Source organism: Schistocerca americana, chromosome 8, assembly GCF_021461395.2.
Source record: "Schistocerca americana isolate TAMUIC-IGC-003095 chromosome 8, iqSchAmer2.1, whole genome shotgun sequence".
In the NCBI taxonomy this organism is placed as follows: Eukaryota; Metazoa; Arthropoda; class Insecta; order Orthoptera; family Acrididae; genus Schistocerca; species Schistocerca americana.
In genome coordinates this window covers 275,352,655-275,373,847 of record NC_060126.1, presented here as the reverse complement: position 1 = coordinate 275,373,847, position 21,193 = coordinate 275,352,655, and the positions used below count along the sequence as shown (strand labels likewise).

Genomic DNA, 21,193 nt, shown 5'->3' with positions numbered 1-21,193 from the left:
GTTTTCGTGCAGCTACAGAACGTCGCGTTACTACTCAAACTGTGCGCAAGAGGCTGCATGATGTGGAACTTCACTTCCGGCGTCCATGGCGAGGTCCATCTTTGCGACCACGACACCATGCAGCGCGGTACTAATGGGCCCAACAACATGCCGAATGAACCGCTGATGATTGGCATCACGTTCTCTTCACCGATGAGTGTCGCATATACCTTCAACCAGACAATCGTCGGAGACGCGTTTGGAGGCAATCCGGTCAGGCTGAACGCCTTAGACATACTGCCCAGTGAGAGCAGCAAGGTGGAGGTTCCCTGCTCTTTTGGGGTGGCGTTATGTGGGGCCGGCGTAGCCGCTGGTGGTCATGGAAGGCGCCTTAACGGCTGTACGATGCGTGAATGCCATCCTCCGGCCGATAGTGCAACCATATCGGCAGCATATTGACGAGGCATTCGTCTTCATGAACGACAATTCGCGGCCCCATCGTGTACATCCCGTCAATGACTTCCTTCAGGATAACGACATCGCTCGACTAGAGTGACCAGCATGTTATCCAGACATGAACTCTATCGAACATGCTTGGGATAGATTGAAAAGGGCTGTTTACGGACGACGTGACCCACCAACCACTTTGACGGATTTACGTCGAATCACCGTTGAGGAGTGGGACATTCTGGACCTACAGTGCTTTGATGAACTTGTGGATAGTATACCACGACGAATACAGGAATGCATCAATGCAACAGGACATGTTACTGGGTAACAGAGGTACCTGTGTGTACAGTACTCTAGACCACCACCTCTGAATGTCTCGCTGTATGGTGGTAAAACATGCAATGTGTAATTTTGATGAGCAATAAAAAGGGCGGAAATGATGTTTATGTAGATCTCCATTCCGGAACTTTCGGAACCGAGGTGATGCAAAAGTTTTTTTGATGTGTCTAGAAGGAAAAGTCAGAATATTGTGGGTTGCATTAGTTATGCAGAGATGAATGGCTTGCACAGGATAGATAGCGTTGAGAGCTGCGTCGAACCAGTCTTCGGACTCAAGACGACAATAACAACAACCCCGTACTTGATGTGATACGGGGACGTGTCGGATACACTCTATACCTATTCGCATGAGTTCGCGTACACCGCTTGTATTACACCGAGGAGTGTAGCTACGCGCGCTTTTGAGGAAATGTTTGCTAGAGCGAGATTTCCGAAGCGACGCGGTAGGTGTTTGCGGCGTGAGTCAGCCCGCCCCTCTAGCCACCTGCGCGGCATTAGTCAGGCGGTGATAACCCGGGGACCCGGGAATGCGGTCGGCCGTCGTCAACTCGATACGCGGCACGCCGCCAAAAACACACGGCCGCGCCAAAACAGGGTCGCCGCTGCCCACCTTCTCATCTCCGCTGCAACCGACGGGCAGCGCCGTCACGCCGTGGCACGGTGCTACTCAGTGACCTGACAATAGTTACGGCGCCTCACTGGTTAGTATCCTCATTTATTACTTCGTTCCAGCGTCAGCAGCAATGGAACCTCGTAATATACCGGGTGATTGTAATTAAAGTGCAGCTACTCACAGACGTCCAGTGTAGGCTGTAATTATCGTATGGCAGGAAACCTTGGTAGAGGTTATAATGCGTTAATTAGGACCCGATTCACGTTGCTAAAAAAGAAGTTCCAATTTTGGCCACTAGGTGAAAATATGGCGCTGTGAACACAAAAAAGACGTATAAAATATTTCTTTATGTAATGTATTAGCCGGCCGTTGTGACCGAGCTGTTCTAGGCGATTCAGTCCGAGACCGCGCGGCTGCTACGGTCGCAGGTTCGAATCCTGCCTCGGGCATGGATGTGTAGGATGCCCTTAGGTTAGTTAGGTTTAAGTAGTTCTAAGTTCTAGGGGACTGATGACATCCGATGTTAAGTCCCATAGTGTTCAGAGCCATTTGAACCATTTGTAATGCATTAGGAACAGGATGTCGGGAGAAATGGTAAAACGAGCAGGAAAGGGATTATGTTGATTTTACTTTTACATAGTTTATTAAATATAAGCACCGGAGACGTCGACGACATGCTGAGTCTGTAAAATGTCGTGATCAGCAGCTGCTCGCAGCAGTTCCTGTGGAAAATGAGCAAAGTGTTCCTGTATATTGACCTTCGGGTCACGTAGAGATCGAACGTGTCCCTTGTAAACGAGTTCTTTTAGATATCTCCAGCTCCAAAAGTCGAATCGATTCAGATTACGTGATCTTGGAAGCCGTATATCTGGAAAACCTCCGGAACGAATCCTTTGGTGCAGAGGTTGCTTTAAGCAGAGATTTTAATGAGTGAGCAATATGAAAAATTTGGGGTAAGGTCTGATGGCACCAAATTAGTGAGGTCATCGGTCCCTATCCTTACACACTATTTAATATAACTTAAATTAACTTACACTAAGTCGACACACACGCCCATGCCCAAGGGAGGACTCGAACCTTCGGGGGGGGGGGGGGGGGGGGGAGCCATGCGGACCGTGACAAGACGCCCTAGACTGCACGGCGTAGCAATATGAGTTATTGCCACCGCCTAGCACGAAAACAGTGATTTCCACACAGTTGCGCTCTTCCACAGCAGGAACCGCCTGCTCTGCAAGGAGGCCTCGACAATGTCTGGGTGTATTCTTTTCAAAGAAAAACGAACCGAGATTAATGGTGCTTGAGAATCCACAACACACACTCACATATGGCAAGTGCAGTGGCTCTTCATACACAGCACACCTTTTAACAGTATCCCAAATTAGGCATTCTGTAACGTAAAATATGCCTCGTCACTGCATAGAATATGGGCCAGCCACATGTCATCAACTTCGATGTGTGCCAGAAACTGAAGACCAAATTCAGAACGCTGCTCCGGTTCACGAGTTTTCAATTGCTGCACCGCCTGGATCTTGTACGGGTGCCAGCGTAAAATACAGCACATAATTTTCTGTGCTATTGACCATGGGATGGACAATTCTCGTGATACTACACGAACACTGGCACTTTCTGCCTGGTTCACTTGCAGCAATAGCAATCTCGTCAGTATCCTCCACAGGGATAGGATGCCTTCCTCTTCCAGGTGCCACACCACGCTCACCCGTGTTTTCGAATTTCATTATCCTCTTCTTTAAACCATTTAATTAGATCAGGGCTCTCATCAGACCTTTCAATAGGCAATACTCTCTCAGTGCAGCACAGGTAATAGCTGCCGTTCACATAAAACAACTTCACTAACAGCGCATGGTCTCTTCTCTCGATAACCATACTGTTCACTCATTTTATGGCTTGTCAAATGACAGCGTGGATATCATATCATCATAGAAACAGTGTACAACACCAAATTTTCACCTGGTGGCCACAATGTGAACTAATTCTTTTCCAGGATAAATTGGTTCCACTTAATGCATTAGCATACCTACCAAGTTTCGCTACCATACGATAATTAAAGCCCACGTCCTTCGTGAGTTGCTGCGATTGTAGCTGGTACAATTAAATACTTCGTACTTATTTTCGCAGACGCTATAAACTCCATTGAGAAATATTACATTAAAAATGATTGCCGATAAGTCGGATACAAATACCATATCGCCAGAAAAATGCAATTATTCTGTGTATCAAACTGTTAAAATCGTGTGCTGATTCGCCAAGACTATTCTTGGATTATCTTAGCGATCATTTAGTTGTGCGAGGCATACTTCATGACTGCTTAAATTTTCCACGTTAACGCCTATGTACAAAGATACGCTACTGGACATTAATATTGTAATACCACGAAGACAGAATGTAGCAAGCATCAAATTGGCATGAAATGCTTTGATATGCAAATCATTAGTACTGTATCGGGGTTTTTGGTCCATCAACATAACAAGCATGTCCAGCGGGTTGCCGAACTACCGACATGTAGGCGACACATCTTGTGCAGCCACTCATCAACATCCCCTGAGAACAATAACAGCGCCAGTTTGTTTTCATGGACAACTCCGACAGCAGCCGCGACGACAAGGGGCGCTCCTCCCCCCTACAGACAGAGCCCCGTTCATCACTAGGTGCTTCAACCCTTCACACAAGTTCTCCTGCCGCTGCGGCTAACCATGTATCCGTAATATTCTTTCTTTCGGGAGTGGAAGTCCAGGAAGTTTCGCAGGAGAACTCCTGTGAAGGTTCTAAGGTAGTAGCTGCACTGGCCGAGGTATAGCTGGGGTACGGGTCATGAGTCGTGCTCGGGTATCTCAGCTGACAGACCACTTGCACGCAAAAGCAAAGGTCCCAGCTTCTTATCCCGTTCGGCCACACAGTTGTACTCTACCAGGAAGCTTTATATTAGCGCACACACCGCTGCAGAGTGAAAATTCGTTTTGGAACAGCATTACTTGCTTCCGCAGTATCAAGTGTCAGACATTTCGCCACGAGATAAAGCAGCCATCAGTCAGCAACGAGCCTCTGCCTTAATTCCTTGCCTCTGTGGACTCACGCGCAATGACTTGGTATCGGACGTCTCACTGAACTTAGTGCGAGTGATTAACGGAAAGTGGTTCAGTTGTTGTCCTTCTATACTTTGAATTTGATCTATTTTCACTAAACTGTGATACTGGACCGCAACGGGCGTGAAACTTCTGCATTTGTCAGTTTGCCATAAACTAAAATAATGTCGATATTGTTTTATGTCTATCTGGCAACTTTGTTTTGCTTGTGGGGCCTACGTAAGGGCACTATAATCAGCATTTCAGCGGAGCTGCATGAAACATCAGTAACGTCATTTGCATTCTGTGTGTAAAGAAAGATTACGCTTCGGATTTATCAGCAGAAATGTAATTTGAGTGTTAGTTGTTTGTGAGAAGATAGCTTTACGCAACGTCTACGAAGGAGAAATGTCTACCAGCGCCAGGATCGTGGTCTATCAAGACAACAGTTTATTGTCCTCCGGTATTCACGCTCACATTGGGTCGGATCCGACGACTGCCATACGAATATGGAATCTATGGGGTTAGGAGAGCCATACTAACACCTTTCTGGATCTCAGTGTCAATGGCCCCACGCGACATATTATTTGCTCAGCCGTGCAGAACCGTACAGCCACATCTTATACCTTGAGTCAGGAAATGGGCTTATTTGTAGCAAGACAAGTATCCGCACAGACAATAGCACCACGGACTGTCAACAGTGTCAGCATTGTTGCGGCTTACCTTGACGTGGCAACGTAGAAGCCCGACAGTGATACCTCCTAATGACAACACCGCAATAGGAGTGACACCACAGAATGATTTAAAACGCGTCCTGTCAATGTATACCGCATCACTACGGACGTGTCCGTGAGTGAAGGCTACCAGGAGAACGAACATTGCAGACTACATTCGCTGTCGTCATGTGGAACCAGCATCTGCCGCAACTGTATGGGTTGTCGGTGTGTACCCAGTACGGTCACCTGTGGATCGCATAGCTGGTAATGTGGACCGCAGTCTTTACTGAAAGACAATTCTATTTGCCACTCTGTCTGTTAAACGGTTCCTGTCATTTACACCACTGTCAGCTGATATCAGCTGTCTGTCGTCTTCACGCGCGCACTGTCATAATTGTAAACTTATATCATCATTCTTTCGTGTGTGTTTACAAATGTACATGCCTCATTTTAATATGTGGCTGATATAGTAGTAAAGACGAGCAAGAACAACTTTCCACATCCCCCAACGTTTTAAAATACCATTACCGGCACAGTGGCACACGCACGTAAATGTAAGAAATCATAATACATCGCCCACAGCAATGTCCATCCAGTGTTGATGAGACAGACGTCTTTTGTGTTTGTATTAATGAGAGCGACTCGAAAAAAGTGCAGTTGATCCCTGTATATAGGAAGGGTAAAAGAACAAAATAAAAAGGTTCAAATGGCACTAAGCACTATGGGACTGAATATCTGAGGTCATCAGTCCCCTAGACCTAGAACTACTTAAACCTAACTAACCTAAGGACGTCACACACAACCATGTCCGAGGCAGGATTCGAGCCTGCGACCGTAGCAGCAGCGCGGTTCCGGACTGAAGCGCCTAGAACCGCTCGGCCACAACGGCCGGCGTAAAAGAACAGATCCGCAAAATTACAGACCAATATCCCTAACATTGGTTTGCTGCAGAATCCTTGAACATGTTCTCAGTTCCAAAATAATACATTTCTTGAGACCGAGAAGCTTCTGTCCACAAATCAGTATGATTTTAGAAAGCATCGCTCGTGCGAAGTTCAAGTTTTCTCAGACGATATATTGCGAACAGTGGATGAAGGGCTACTGGCAAATTCCATATTTCTATATGGAAAGCACGATGCCCCATTGCAGACTGCTCACGAAGATACGAGCATATGGAGTACATTCACAGATGTGTCAGTGGCCTGAAGACTTCGTAAGTAACAGAAACCAGTACGTTGTCCACGATGGTGAGTGTTCGTCAATGGCAAAGGTATCGTCAGGAGCGCCCCAGAGCAGTGTGATAGAACCGCTATTATTCTCTATATACATAAATGTTCTGGTGGACAAATGGGCAGCAATCCTGCGGTTGTTTGCTGATGATGCTGTGGCGTATGGGACAGTGTAATTGTTGAGTGACTGTAGGAGGATACAATATGACTCAGACAAATTTTGTAGTTGATATTCTGAGTGACAGATAGCTCGAAATATAGTAAAACGTAAGTTAATGCGGATGAGTAGGAAAAACAAACCCGTAATGATCGGATACTGACACAATTGCTTCGTTTTAACACCCAGGCATGACGCTGAAAAGTGATATGAAATAGAACGAGCATGTGATGACTGTGATAGGGAAGGCGGCTGGTCGACTTCGGTTTATTGGGAGAATTTTAGGACAGCATAGTTCATCTGTAAAGGAGACCACAAGTAAGACGCTCGTGCGACTTAATCTTGAGTATTGCTCTAGTGTTTGGGATCCATACCAGGTCGCATTAAGGGAGGACATCAAAGCAATTCCGAGGCGGACTCCCAGATTTGTTATTGGTAGGTCAGAACAACGCGTTGGTGCTACGGAGATGTTTCCGTAACTCTTTTGGGAATCCATGAAAGGAACACGACGCTCTCTTCGAGAAACTCTAATGAGAAAATTTAGTGAATCGACATTTGCAGTTGACTGCAGAACGTTTGTACGGCCGCCAACATATGTTTCGCCTAAGGACCACGAAGTTAAGATATGAGAAATTAGGTATCAAGCGTAGGCGCATAGACAGTCGTTTTTCCCTCGCTCTATTTGCGAGTGAACAGGAAACGAAATGATTAGTAGTGGTACAAGATACCTTCCGCCATCACCGTACGGTGGCTTGTGGAGAAAGTAGTTGTAGATATAAATGTAGATGATTTCTTAGAATGATGTCTCATAGAGGGTATGTTAAAGTACATCTCGGTCAGCATCAGATATTGCGAGCTAGATCTGACTCGACTAATGTCTGAAGCAGTGCTGGAGGGAACTACACCAAAGTCGTCCATAAATCCGAACCAGTGCGACGGGAGTGGAGACCACTTCGGAACAGCGCGTTTTGCAAGGCTTGTCAGACATGCTCAATAATGTTCTTGTCTGGGGGTTTTGGTGGCCAGCGAAAGTGTTTAAACTCAGAAGAGCGTTCCTGGAGCCAGTCTGTAGCAATTCTGGACGTGTGTAGTGTCGCATTGTCCTGCTGGAATTGTCCGAGTCCGTCGGAATGCACAATGGGCATGAATGGATGCAGGTGATAAGACAGGATACTTACGTACGTGTCACCTGTCAGAGTCGTATCCAAATGTATCAGCGGTCGCATATCACTCCAATTGCACACCATTACAGAGCCTTCCCCTTCTTGAACAGTCCCTGCTGACATGTAGGTTCTATGGATTCGTGAAGTTGTCCCCATACCCCTACACGTACATCCGATACACGTCCGACCAGGCAACATGTTTCCAGTCATCAACAGTTAGATGTCGTATTGACGAGCCCAGGCGAGGCGTAAAGTTTTGTGTCGTGCAGTCATCAAGGGTACACGAGTGTGCCTTCGGCTCCGAAAGCCCATACTGATGATGTTTCGTTGAATGGTTCGCACGCTGATACTTATTGATGGCCCAGCATTGAAATCCGCATTAGTTTGCGGTAGGGTTGCACTTCTGCCACGATGAACGATTCGCTTCAGTCGTCGTCGGTCCCGTTCTTGCAGGATCTTTTTCCGGGCGCAGCGATGTCGGAGATTTGATATTTTACCGGTTTCCTGGTATTCACGGTACACTCGTGAAATGGTCGCTAGGGAAAATCCCCACTTCATCGCTACCTCGGGTACACTGTGTCCCATCGCTCGTGAGCCGAGTATAACATGAAGTTTAAACTTACTTAAATGTTGCTAACCTGCCATTGTAGCAGCAGTAACCGATCCAACAACACGGCAGGCACTTGTTGTCCTATATAGGCGGTCTCTCTATTTGATTACGCATGCCTATACTAGTTTCTCTGGCGCTTCAGTGTAACTGTTTCATCAACTTTCGGGCATACGGCTACAGAAACTCTATTTCTTGAACTGATATTTCGGTCTCATACTCTTCGTACATCTTCAAAGTGTGTAGACGGATTGAAACTACAGCGCTCGCACACTTTGTTTAAGAGAGGAGCGTCACTGCGCTTGTGGCCAGGCTATAAAACGCCGCTTTGGGTAAAATATAAGGTGGGCTTAAGGAATGAGACAGATGCAACAGAGAGATTTCCAGCATTTGTGGGAAGTCTGTTGTCAAAAACAGGTCAGATCCACACGTAGTACGAGGAGCGTTCAATAAGTATTGCTACATTTTTTTCTCGACCGATTTCGCTTGAAAAAATGCGGAACTTTATTGTGGGGCGTCTTAGAATATTCCCCTTCAAGTCCTATAGTTTCATGCAGTTCCAATAGCTGGTGGCGCCATAGGTAGCCTTCAAAACGGCGTCTGTGATGGAGATGTGTTCCAAGCAGAGCAATATCACTGAGTTTCTTTCGGCAGAAAATCAGAGCATCGCAGGTATTTATAGGCGCTCGCAGAACGTCTACGGAGACCTGGCAGTGAATAAAAGCACGGTGAGTCGTTGCGCGAGGCGTCTGTCATCATCGCAACAAGATCACACAAACCTGTCCGATTTCTCGCGTGCCGGTCGGCCACACGCAGCTGTGACCCCTGCAGTGTTGGACTTCAGCGTAACGGTACCTCTTTTCCATGAAAACACGAGGCCTCTCACAAGTCTGCGCGTCCAGGAGAAGCTCACAAAACTTCACAGTAATGTTCTCCCTCAGTCACTCTAGAGCCCGGATCTCGCGCCTTCCGACTTCCATACGCGGGAAGTGTTCGTGGATGATGCAACAGGACGTTGGCTCCGGCGTCGACTAGTAGAGTAGTAAAATGCGGGAATAGAGGACCTCTCACTAAGGTGAAGAGATTATGTTTAAAAATAGGGTTTTTTAGTCAGAAGAGTGGGAAATAATAGGGTGTATTGGAGTCCTGAAAAAACCAACATGCTTTTAAGAAAATTTGTGTTGCATTATTTATTGAACGGCCTTCATACAATCTTTCGCTCTCCTCCGAAGCACTTTTTTGTTTTGTGAAAGATGGCTCGAGCTCTGCAAGGCTCAGGCTTGAAAGATCACCTGCGACCACGCCTTTCATAAATCGGGCCAGTGTCCCTTACTTTCCGAGATTAGATTAGATTAGATTAGATTAGATTACTACTAGTTCCATGGATCATGAATACGATATTTCGTAATGATGTGGAACGAGTCAAATTTTCCAATACATGACATAATTAGGTTAATTTAACAACATACTTAAGTTAATATAACAACTTTATTTTTTTTGTTTTTTTATTTTTATTTTATTTTTATTTTTTTTTTAATATTTTTTTTTCTTAATTTATATCTAAAAATTCCTCTATGGAGTAGAAGGAGTTGTCATTCAGAAATTCTTTTAATTTCTTCTTAAATACTTGTTGGTTATCTGTCAGACTTTTGATACTATTTGGTAAGTGACCAAAGACTTTAGTGCCAGTATAATTCACCCCTTTCTGTGCCAAAGTTAGATTTAATCTTGAATAGTGAAGATCGTCCTTTCTCCTAGTATTGTAGTTATGCACACTGCTATTACTTTTGAATTGGGTTCGGTTGTTAAAAACAAATGTCATAAGAGAGTATATATACTGAGAAGCTACTGTGAATATCCCTAGATCCTTAAATAAATGTAAAGAGATGTACGGAACGCTGAAGATACGAACGTCTCTAGCAGGTCCAATAAATCAGCTGCAGCAGGACTTGCATGGACGCTGGTCACTCTATGGCGCACGGCAATGTCCAAATTCAGTGTCGACTTTATAATTATGGGATTCGATAGTGAAAGAAGCAGTGGAAATCCATCAGGCGAAGGATCTACACTACTGGCCATTAAAATTGCCTAACCACGAATATGACGTGCTACAGACCCGAAAATTAACCGACGGGAAGAAGATGCTGTGATATGCAAATGATAAGCTTTTCAGAGCATTCACACAAGGTTGGCGCCGGTGGCGACACCTACAACGTGCTGACATGAGGAAAGTTTCCAACCGATTTCTCATACACAAACAGTAGTTGACTTGCGTTGCCTGGTGAAACGTTGTTGTGATGCCTCGTGTAAGGAGGAGAAATTCGTACCATCGCGTTTCCGACTTCGATAAAGGTCGGATTGTAGCCTATCGCGATTGCGGTTTATCGTATCGCGACATTGCTTCTCGCGTTGGTCGAGATCCAGTGACTGTTAGCAGAATACGGAATCGGTGAGTTCAGGAGGGTAATACGGAACGCCGTGCTGGATCCCAACGGTCTCGTATTATCACTATAGTTCAATTCTTTTATCTTGGCGGCTCGCGCATGCCCGCCCAGACGCTGGAGATTGCTGCGTTGCCAGTTGCACACGACGCACGCGCCAATAGAAGCAGCGCCATAGTATAGCATAGTTCGCAAGCTTACGTGTAGGGGGGGGGGGGAGCGCGCAGTTCATGAAGTAAAGCCACCACGGCCGCATTAACCCTTTCGCTGCTACAAAGACGTGCTCCCTGCTTTCCGCGCTGTGGGCGATTTTGTCACTGCACTGCTCGCCTGTGCAGACACATTGTGTTCCGACTGCTTTGACACTCTTTATCAATCGATTCCACAAAAACTATTTGGCTCAAAAATTAGATTTTTACCTATCTTCTTGACTGATACCTTCCCCCCATAAATGACTTAATTTTGTTTCGATGTTCAACGCAGTTATTATGCAGCATTCAATATAGTAAACCTTTGCACGAAATTTTGAAGAGTTTGCAGAGGTAAAAGTCCATAGAGTATACTTTCCGTATGGTCGATTTTAGTTGCCACAATGTTGAGAATGAAATGTGGACAAGATACCTATATATTTCATTTAATTTAAGTACCACATAAGTGTCGTATGTAATATTGAGAAATATTCCGTCTTTCGCGACTGTAACAAAAGTTTTACTTACATTGGGCACGTTTGGCTTTATTTTAAAGCACTTCAATCAATCAAAAGGAAGTAGACAAAATACATTAAACAAAACTGTGGACTTACAAAAACATTAGGACTTGAATATACCGTCTGTCAGTGAAGTGCTCAGAGCTATGTCAAATATAATTTTGTGTGTGGCACACACAAACAGCATTTATTTGCTAAAACACTGATGAGCCAACACAAACGTTGAATATTGTGCTACCGCAGCACAAAACTACGAAAGGTGACTTGGCAATGGAGGACACAAAATACAGTCCTCTTATGATGCTTCAAAAGAGAGAAACGCGTCTGTTACAGTTGCAGAAGAGGGATATATTTCAATACCATTGGTAAAACTGCGACTGTGGAACAAAAACAAGAAATAGAACATGAATACCATTGTGTATGTGCCATACCTTTCACCGATGGAAGTGCTTTAAAATAAAGCCAAACGTGCCGTGTGTATATAAAACTTTTATTACAATCACGAAAGACGGAATATTTCTCAATATTACATACGACACCTATGTGGTACTTAAATTAAATGAGATATTGTTATACAGTAAATATTATATGAAATTTAGGTATCTTGTCCACATTTCATTCTCAACATTGTGGCAACTAAAATCGACCATACGGAAAGTATACGCTATGGACTTTTACCTCCGCAAACTCTTCAGAATTTCGTGCAATGGTTTACTACATTTAATGCTGCACATCAAAACAAAATTAAGTCATTTATGGGGGGAAGGTACCAGGCAAGAAGACGTGTAAAAATCAAATTTTTTGGCCAAATAGTTTTTGTGAAATCGAATGATAAGTGTGTCAAAGCAGTGGGAACACTATGTGTCCGCACAGGAGAGAAGTGCAGTGATGACAAAATCGCGCACAGCGCGGAATGCGGGGAGCACGTGTCTGCTGCAGCGAAAAAGTTAATGAAGAGGCAAAGCACTAGAAATTTCATTCAAACGAATAAAATTCATGAAGTAAGGCACTCCAATATTGTTTTTAAATAAAGAAAATATTAAGCATCGCATAAGGTTTGAACTCATAACCTTTCACTTGGCAGTCCAACACCTTAACCGTTCTGCTACCTCAGCACCTCGAACAGCAAACTCCATAAGGCCTCTAACATCACACGCAACTACTTATAAACACTGTTGGTATGACTGAATTACTCACGCTTCGTCGAAGTACAATAGGAAATAAACAATTACCGCTGTTCTTTATTGCGAAAAAGCAGTTCGTGAGATTGAAACAAACACCTTTCCTTGCTATCGCCTGAATTAGGAGTCTTATTGCTTGTTTGGTTTAATTAATTAATAGAATATGAAGCAATTGGTATAAAGAATGCTTTTTCCAAACTTTCTGTAAAAGAAAGTGTGCTATCAAGACATTGTTTTTGTTCTATTACTTTATTTATGACTGAAGGTTTCTAAAACTGAAGCCACTCGTCCGTGCTCTGCACTGCTGTCGAGATCTGGCAACATCGTTCTCTGTTCATTGACTGACTGTGTTTTGTGACGTCAGATGCGCATAACGAACCTAAACTCGGCCGCCAAGATATATGACGCGCACTTTAGCAGTCGAGATGACAGGCATCTTATCCGCATGGCTGTAACGGATCGTGCAGCCACGTCTCGATCCCTGAGTCAACAGATGGGGACGTTTGCAAGACAACAACCATCTGCACGAACATTCGACGACGTTTGCAACAGCATGGACTATCATCTCAGAGACCTTGCCTGCTGTTACCCTTGACGCTGCATCACAGATAGGAGCGCCAGCGATGGTGTACACAACGACGAACCTGGGTGCACAAATGGCAAAACGTCATTTTTTCGAACGAATCCAGGTTCTGTTCACAGCATCATGGTGATCGCATCCGTGTTTGGCGACATCGCGGTGAACGCACGTTGGAAGCGTGTATTCGTCATCGCCATACTGGCGTATTACTCGGCTTGATGGTATGGGGTGCCATTGTTTACATGTATCGGTCACCTCTTGTTCGCATTGACGGCACTTTGAACAGTGGACGTTACATTTAAGATGTGTTACGACCCGCGGCTCTACCCTTCATTCGATCCCTGCGAAACCCCACATTTCAGCAGGATAATGCACGACCGCACGTTGCAGGTGTTGTACGGGCCTTTCTGAACACAGAAAATGTTCGACTGTTCGACTGCTGCCCTGGCCAGCACATTATCCAGATCTCTCACCAATTGAAAACTGCTGGTCAATGGTGGCTGAGCAACTGGCTCGTCACAATACGCCAGTCACTACTCTTGATGAACAGTGGTATCGTGTTGAAGCTGCATGGACAGCTGTACCTGTACACGCCATCCAAACTCCGTTTGACTCAATGCCCAGGCGTATCAAGGCCGTTATTACGGCCATAGGTGGTTGTTCTGGATACTGACTTCTCAGGATCTATGCAGCGAAATTGCGTTAAAATGTAATCACATGTCAGTTCTAGTATAATATATTTGTCCAATGAATACCCGTTTATCATCTGCTTGTCCTCTTGGTGTAGCAATTTTAATGGCCAGTAGTGTAACAGAGATAGCAGTTTCAGACTGAGCAAAGCATGGACTCTTCCACTTTCTTCGCTCAACTCGCAAAAGCGCCACAACAGCTCATATTCATGCATCGATATTTCAGCATGGATCGCGCGTCTAACCACACGTTGAGTTCATACACAAGTCTTCGCTGCTACACTGTATCTCTGACAGTTGCGTTCTGTGATTCGGTAGATGGGAGAAAGGTACGGCTGAACTTGATCTTCCTGAGGCAGCGCGCCTGAATTCTGACAGGCCAACACCCGTTCCCTTTTGTGGGCTTAGTGGGGTTTGATCCAGTGCACATCTGATCGCAGTGACACGTTTGTAGCATTTTACTGAATACAGCCTTCTCCACACGAATGGAAAGTCTAAGTGAAGCGTTATATCATGCATCACCTTATCAAAAGCCCTCTCGATGTCAAAAGGGACTTCTTCCGTTCTTACGCCTCGTTCCCCTCTTCCCGCATATGTGCTCAGCCAGACAAGGTTGGATGATGCTGCATTCTGGGCAGCAGCCACAATGGGAAGGCAGTTTGACTGTAGACGTACCTGGTGCGTGATGGCGTTGATGTCGTCGTCCTGGGGCTGGACGTCCGAGGGCAGCGGCGGCGGGAAGACGACCTGCCCCCTGGGCAGCGTGGACGACTGCGTGAATGGCGTTGCGACGCCGCCAGCCACCGGGGGCCTCGGCGCTGCGGACGGCGTCGGCGTCGGCGGAGACACGGGCAGTGGCTGCGTCATGGAGCGCGTCAGGGCACTGCCGCCCACACCCGGAAGCGTCGGCCCCTCCCTGCAGAAAGCAGCGTCAGATCAGTCATCAGCAGCCACAGATAGTGACTGAGTAAAGGATCCAGGAAACAGTCAGCGCTGAGCATCCAGCTCGTTAATACTGAGTTCATGAACCTACACTGCCAGCCGTTAAAATTACATCACCTACAAGGATAACAAATAAAATTTTACTTATGTGCACATAGCAATAAGAGTACGTGACTGAACTTGTGACTGATTTTTGGCGTGTGTGGCGTGAGAAATCTCGTATACGTCTACAAGCAACAATGGACCTAACACCGCTGAGCACCAAGTTGAACTGAGATTGGTTTGCAGATATGGGCACGTCATTACTTGCTGGTTCCATCCAATGCGCAATCTGTAAGTCATAGTGGCTGTCGAGTAGTGGCATGCCAGAAACTTGGTAACCCATGAACAGATGTTTCCAATGGGTAGAGATCTGGAGAACATACTGGTCATACCAAAGCTCTCTTGGGAATCCATGACCAGGTGTTTTCAGTGTGGCAGTTCTGGATAAACTTCTGGCCAGCCCATCTCCTCTCCACAACCCATGACCAGATGTTTTCAATGGTTGAGAGATCTGGATAACCTGCTAGCCAGGTCAGTGCCCTCTTGACAACCCATGACCAAATGTTTTCAATGTGTTAGAGATCTGGATAACCTGCTGCCCAGCCCAATGCCCTCTTGACAACCTATGACCAGATGTTTTCAATGGTTGAGAGATCTGGATAACCTGCTGGCCAGGCTAATGCCCTCTTGACAACCCATGACCAGATTTTTTCAATGGTTGAGAGATGTGGATAACCTGCTGGCCAGGCCAATGCCCTCTTGACAACCCATGACCAGATGTTTTCAATGGTTGAGAGATCTGGGTAACCTGCTGGCCACGACAATGCCCTCTTGACAATCCATGACCAAATGTTTTCAATGGTTGAGAGATGTGGATAACCTGCTGGCCAGGCCAATGCCCTCTTGACAACCCATGACCAGATGTTTACAATGTGTTAGAAGTCTGGTTAACCTGCTGGTCAGACCAAGGCCCTCTTGGCAACCCATAACCAGATGTTTTCAATGGTTGAGAGATCTGGATAACCTCCTGGCCAGGCCAGTTCCCTCTTGACAACCCATGACCAGATGTTTTCAATGGGTAGAGATCTGGATAACATGATGGACAGGCCAACATCTTATGTGTCGTGTTGGATTGGCTAGCACGTTCTCTAGTTCTCTCACCCATTGGAAACAGCTGGTCATGGGTTGCTGAGAGTCTGGCATGGCATTACTGGCCTTACACTACGACTGAGGTAGATCAGGGCAGCATGGGCAAATGTTGTCTTGTTGAAAGATAACGTAACGGAAACATTAGTGATATGGCAAAACCACTGTACTTAATATGGCTCAAATGCAACGCATACTGTCCAAATTACCGGCTATAAGAACCAGAAGAAATGGTGTTGTGTACCCAATGGGACATACTATCATGCAAGGTACTAGGCCAGTATGACGACTCGAATGCAATCCGCCGAAGTTCGTTCTCCACATATGGATACCTCCATCGTGATGCTGTGCACAAACACCGGATGAGGCTGAAAAGATGACGTGATTCCCGTTATTTAAGGGAATTGCTGACCTGTACGTAAACATTTAGTGCCACATAACTCCGCAAACCTATCAAGAACTGTCGAATAGCTGCTAAAATAATGCACAAAATAACCAACGCCACCACTGCCAGCTACAACTTACTCCTGGAGCTGGTAAATTGTACCCCAGTGTAAACCTGATTACCGCTGTGGGCTTCGCAGCAAGTGCTTGGGTGCACAGGCTCCGTCTGATACGACACAGAGCCACGCTATGACGAGGGGTTCTCCTGAGGATGAAAAGAGCATACAGATCTGGTCTAAGGGTGCGTGGATGACAACCAAAGGCGTCCTGCTATGAAATGAATGAGCACCCCAGGCCATCGCTCCTCTGATCTGACGATCTCTCAACTGGCAGAAGCTCTGCTCATCACTCTGAGAATAACGTCCCGTTGACATTACAGTACATCTTGCCGTAACATATTCGTCTTATCGGGATAAGATATATAAAATAAAAGAAATTACACTGTTCCGAATAATTAATAAGATTTTCGTGACTGGACGCTTGACGAATGGCCCTAGGATTGGGACAACGGAAATAGAGGACGCTGGGTATACAGTTCCCTCCAAACATCAAAGAGACATTACCAATAAATTACGTCGTCTTCAGCAGATGTAGATGTTAACACCATTCACGGATTAGACCCTAGACCTGTTTCTACTGACCAACTGAAGCCTGCAAGGCAATACAAGTAGTGATCTACGGTCGTGGGACATGTGAGCAGCATGTGCCAATCCTTCCAGTCGTTATTGCCTGTAACATAATCCTGATGATGGCGTTCCTCATTTGGTATCACGAGGCTGAGAGAATCCCTTACCAGTAACTGAACCCCAGTAATTCTACACCAAATGCACTGACGTTACACTTTTGAATCCGGAGGCGGCCGTCCAGCAGAAGTAAAGTTTATTTTATGACTGCACACGGCCCTTCGGCCTATAAGCTCAGTGACTGGAGTATAATTGACTTCAGTGATGAGTCCTGCTTCGAATCTAGCCCCGACGGTCAGATGAAACGTGTCTGGAGATGCCCTGGAGAGTGGTGTACACCAACCAGACCATCACCCGCCATAATGACCCGACAACAGGGGAGTGATGGCCTGGGGTGCTCTTTCATTTCATAGCAGGACGCCTTTGGTTGTCATCCGCGCACCCCTAGACCACGGCGATACGTCGACGACACCCTACCTCCCATTTTATTGCCCTTCATGACAAACCATCCTGGCCTTACATTTCAGCAAGATAATGCCTGCCCACGCACGGCGACAGTTTCTACTGCTTCTCTTCGTGTTTGCTAAACCCTGCCTTGGCCATCAATGGCGCCGGATCTCTCCCCAACTGAGAGCGTCTGGAGCATTACGGGCAGGGTCCCTGTCCAGCTCGGGATTTTGACAATCTAACACGCCAATTGGACAGAATTTGGCACGATGTCCCCCACGAGGACATCCAACAACTCTATCAACCCGTGTCAAGCCGAATAACTGCTTGCATAAGGGCCAGAGGGAGAGATCTTTCTCTTGAATAAATAGTCCAATTTTTATGAAACTGTAAGCATTAGCACACATACATCGCACCTGCCGATTTCCATCCCTCTCGGATAGTTACTTTGTGGTGCGTTTTTTAATTTTTTTATCTTAAAAGTGTAGTTCTTAAAAGTTCCCCAATATTATTCTAATACTGTGGCTGAAGAAGCTCAAATGTCAGTTTTTAAGTGCTGTGAGACCAATAATTCTTTTTAAATTTTCCTGAAAACGTTCCAGGACGTTAATTCTTCTGCATGAGCAATTCCTCACTTTGCAGCGTCTCCCTCTAAACAACTTAATGTGAAATCAATCCTCTTCTAATATCCCATGTCTTGGGTAAAGATTTAGTAAATACTCTTCAAAATACATAGGATGAACAGTCTCCATCTGGCTTAAATCTATAGAATTGCTTGGATGGACTAATACACTTTCCAGCTCGGCTGACAATCCACTATTTGCAATAAACTTTTTTTCTTTAATTAGTCTTTGGTCTTCGTTAACTCGTCCCAAACTTTCTGTAATTGATTTTCTGTTCTATCTGTTTCCGCATCAAAGTGAGATGTATCTACAGACGAGTCAGTCCTTTTCCGTACTGTATTCTCGACTAGTTCAACTACATGCTCCTCCACACTAGCAAGTGTAGAGCCTGAAATAGCGGCTACATTTGAACCTTTGCTTTCTTCCAACGCTCTCAACTTAAATTGTGTGTCTGAGATTTGATCGTCTATCATGTGTGTTAAATTCCTGCTCTGTCAATCCTTTTAGCTGTCTGATGCCCTCGTTTATACCTCGAAATTGCTCATCCACATCATTTCGAACTAAATTGCACTGTTTCAATATTTCCGAATTTATCTCCTCGAAAGTTTCGTCTGTAACTGAGAGGCGCTCTTTTGTATTTCCTGCTTTTTCCTATGTGAATCACTGATATGCTGTTTTAGTGTGGTGTTTGTTTGCTCGAGTTGTTGTCGTTCCATTCTTTAATTCGGTTTCAGAATTCTCTAGTGTGGCAGTTAATTCGTTGATATCACTAGTCAGCTGCTTACTAAATGTCCTGAATCAGCCCGGGACATCGGCAACCATTCTCCTTGTCACCGTCTTGTCTTCAATAAGACTTGCCTTATAAGCCTCAGCGGAAAAGTGTAACAAGGCTAGATATGCCACTGTAGTACACCCACACGGTCTGCAGTTTACTCCACAAGATAAACACCACCACAAAAGAAAATGTTTTTGGGCACTAATGAACTCGGATTGTATACAGGTTGTATTGCGCCGTAAAAGCGGGAGCGCCATAGAAGCTGCCGCCGCTGTAGGATGACGAGCCGCAGCTGCGATCTGCGACTGCTCCTGTAGATTATGCGCAGGATTATTACGATGGAAAATTTCTTAATTCGCAGTGCTGACAATTGACTTTGCACTTAAGCATAATCTTTGCTGTTGATCTTCTTTACTACTGACAACGGATACCATCTCCCGCAAATCTGCGCATTCAAAATTCACCAGTTCTCTTTAAAATTTCAAATTTATGGTTACTATTCTTGTTGTTCGTAAATTTTATTTATTCCCAGCAGTATTTGTTCGGGTTGTTGGCGACGACCGCCACGTGCGATGTTCCACTGGTTCTTTACCGTTTTATCTGCTGTCGAAGTAAAGCCTGACTGGTAACTAAGACTTCATATTATTCAATCTTGTTCACCTTACCTATTTCTGCACAATTGACATTCTCTTCTGGCTGAACTTAGTTTCTTGAAGTGCTGCGGTTACGACTGGAAGTTAGGAGTATAAATCCAACATTCAGTTTTCAAAACAAATACGATGCTTCTGTTCACCAACGTATCGTATATTGTACTCTTGTTTACATCAATGATGCGAGGCAAAAGTGCTCTGTGGTTCAGAACATCACAATTATATTGATATGGACTAAGCCCAAAAGCGGTCAGTCATAACATACTCCAACTGAATCCATGTATATCAATTTTTTTTCTTTTCCCCGTGATGTCATAGGTATTATCACGAGCGTTACTCCTCTCTGGCGCGCACCATACCTTCAAGGCAGGAACCGACGACACGGAGTAAACCGCCCGACCAGCAGGTACCGCCAACGTGATACGATGTTTATCGTCGTTACGGGTTGCAGATACTCTGCGGCCATCCACTTTACAAAACATGCGCATAAATAATTCATCCAAACAGCACATTATCTAATTCATCAGGAAAATAAACTTTTTATAGTGGCGATCATAATTCATCGGTTCGAAAAATGCTTGTGCAACACTTCACTTCACCAAAGTGGTAAATTATATGCAGATATATCAGTGATATCCTAGAACACAGTGGACCATCTGTTTGTCTTCCTCTTTACTGTATAGTTCACCATAATCTTGTCTAGTGTATCCACAGCTGCTTTCTTAGCAAGGCAGTCTAAAATAATTTGAAGTTTTCTTTTAGAGTCATCACTGACATTTGCATGGTAGTGAAGATTGCTTTGCGGGATAACACGTTTGATTTTAGTTGGGATGTATGACACGCTATGTGATCAAAAGTACCCCGACACCACCCAGAACATACGTTTTTCATATTAGATGCATTGTGCGGCCACCTACTGCCACGTACTCCATATCAGCGATCTCAGTAGTCATTAGACATCGTGAGAGAGCAGAATGGGGCGCTCCACGGAACTCACGGACTTCGAACGTGGTCAGGTGGTTGGGTGTCACTTGTGTCATACGTCTGTACGCGACATTTCCACTCTCCCAAACATTCCTAGGTCCACTGTTTCCGATATGATAGTGAAGTGGAAACGTGAAGGGACACGTACAGCACAAAAGCGTACAGCCCGACAGTTGAAGAGGGTCGTAATGTGTAATAGGTAGATATCTACCCAGACCATCAGACAGGAATTCCAAACTGCATCAGGATCCACTGCAAATACTACGATAGTTACGCGGGAGGTGAGAAAACGTGTATTTCGTGGTCGAGCAGTTGCTCATAAGCCACACGTCACGCCGGTAAATGCCAGACGACGTCTCGCTTGGTGTGAGGAGCGTAAACAATGGACGATTGGACAGTGGAAAAACGTTGAGTGGATTGACAAATCACGGTACACAATGTGGCGATCCGATGGCAGAGTGTGGGTATGGCGAATGCCCGGTGAACGTCATCTGCCAGCGTGTGTAGTGACAACAGTAAAATTCGGA

General features: G+C 45.3%; 1 protein-coding gene across 6 annotated transcripts in view; it reads right to left on the bottom strand.

The window, feature by feature from the left end:
* Window positions 1–21,193, bottom strand: part of LOC124545829 (PDZ and LIM domain protein 3) — a 437,938-nt gene that overhangs the window by 305,681 nt on the left and 111,064 nt on the right. For all 6 annotated transcript variants that reach the window (XM_047124780.1, XM_047124781.1, XM_047124782.1 and 3 more), the window contains exon 4: window positions 14,606–14,846. In XM_047124780.1, the coding sequence (XP_046980736.1) occupies window positions 14,606–14,846 (241 nt within the window). The remainder of the gene's footprint in view (window positions 1–14,605; window positions 14,847–21,193) is intronic.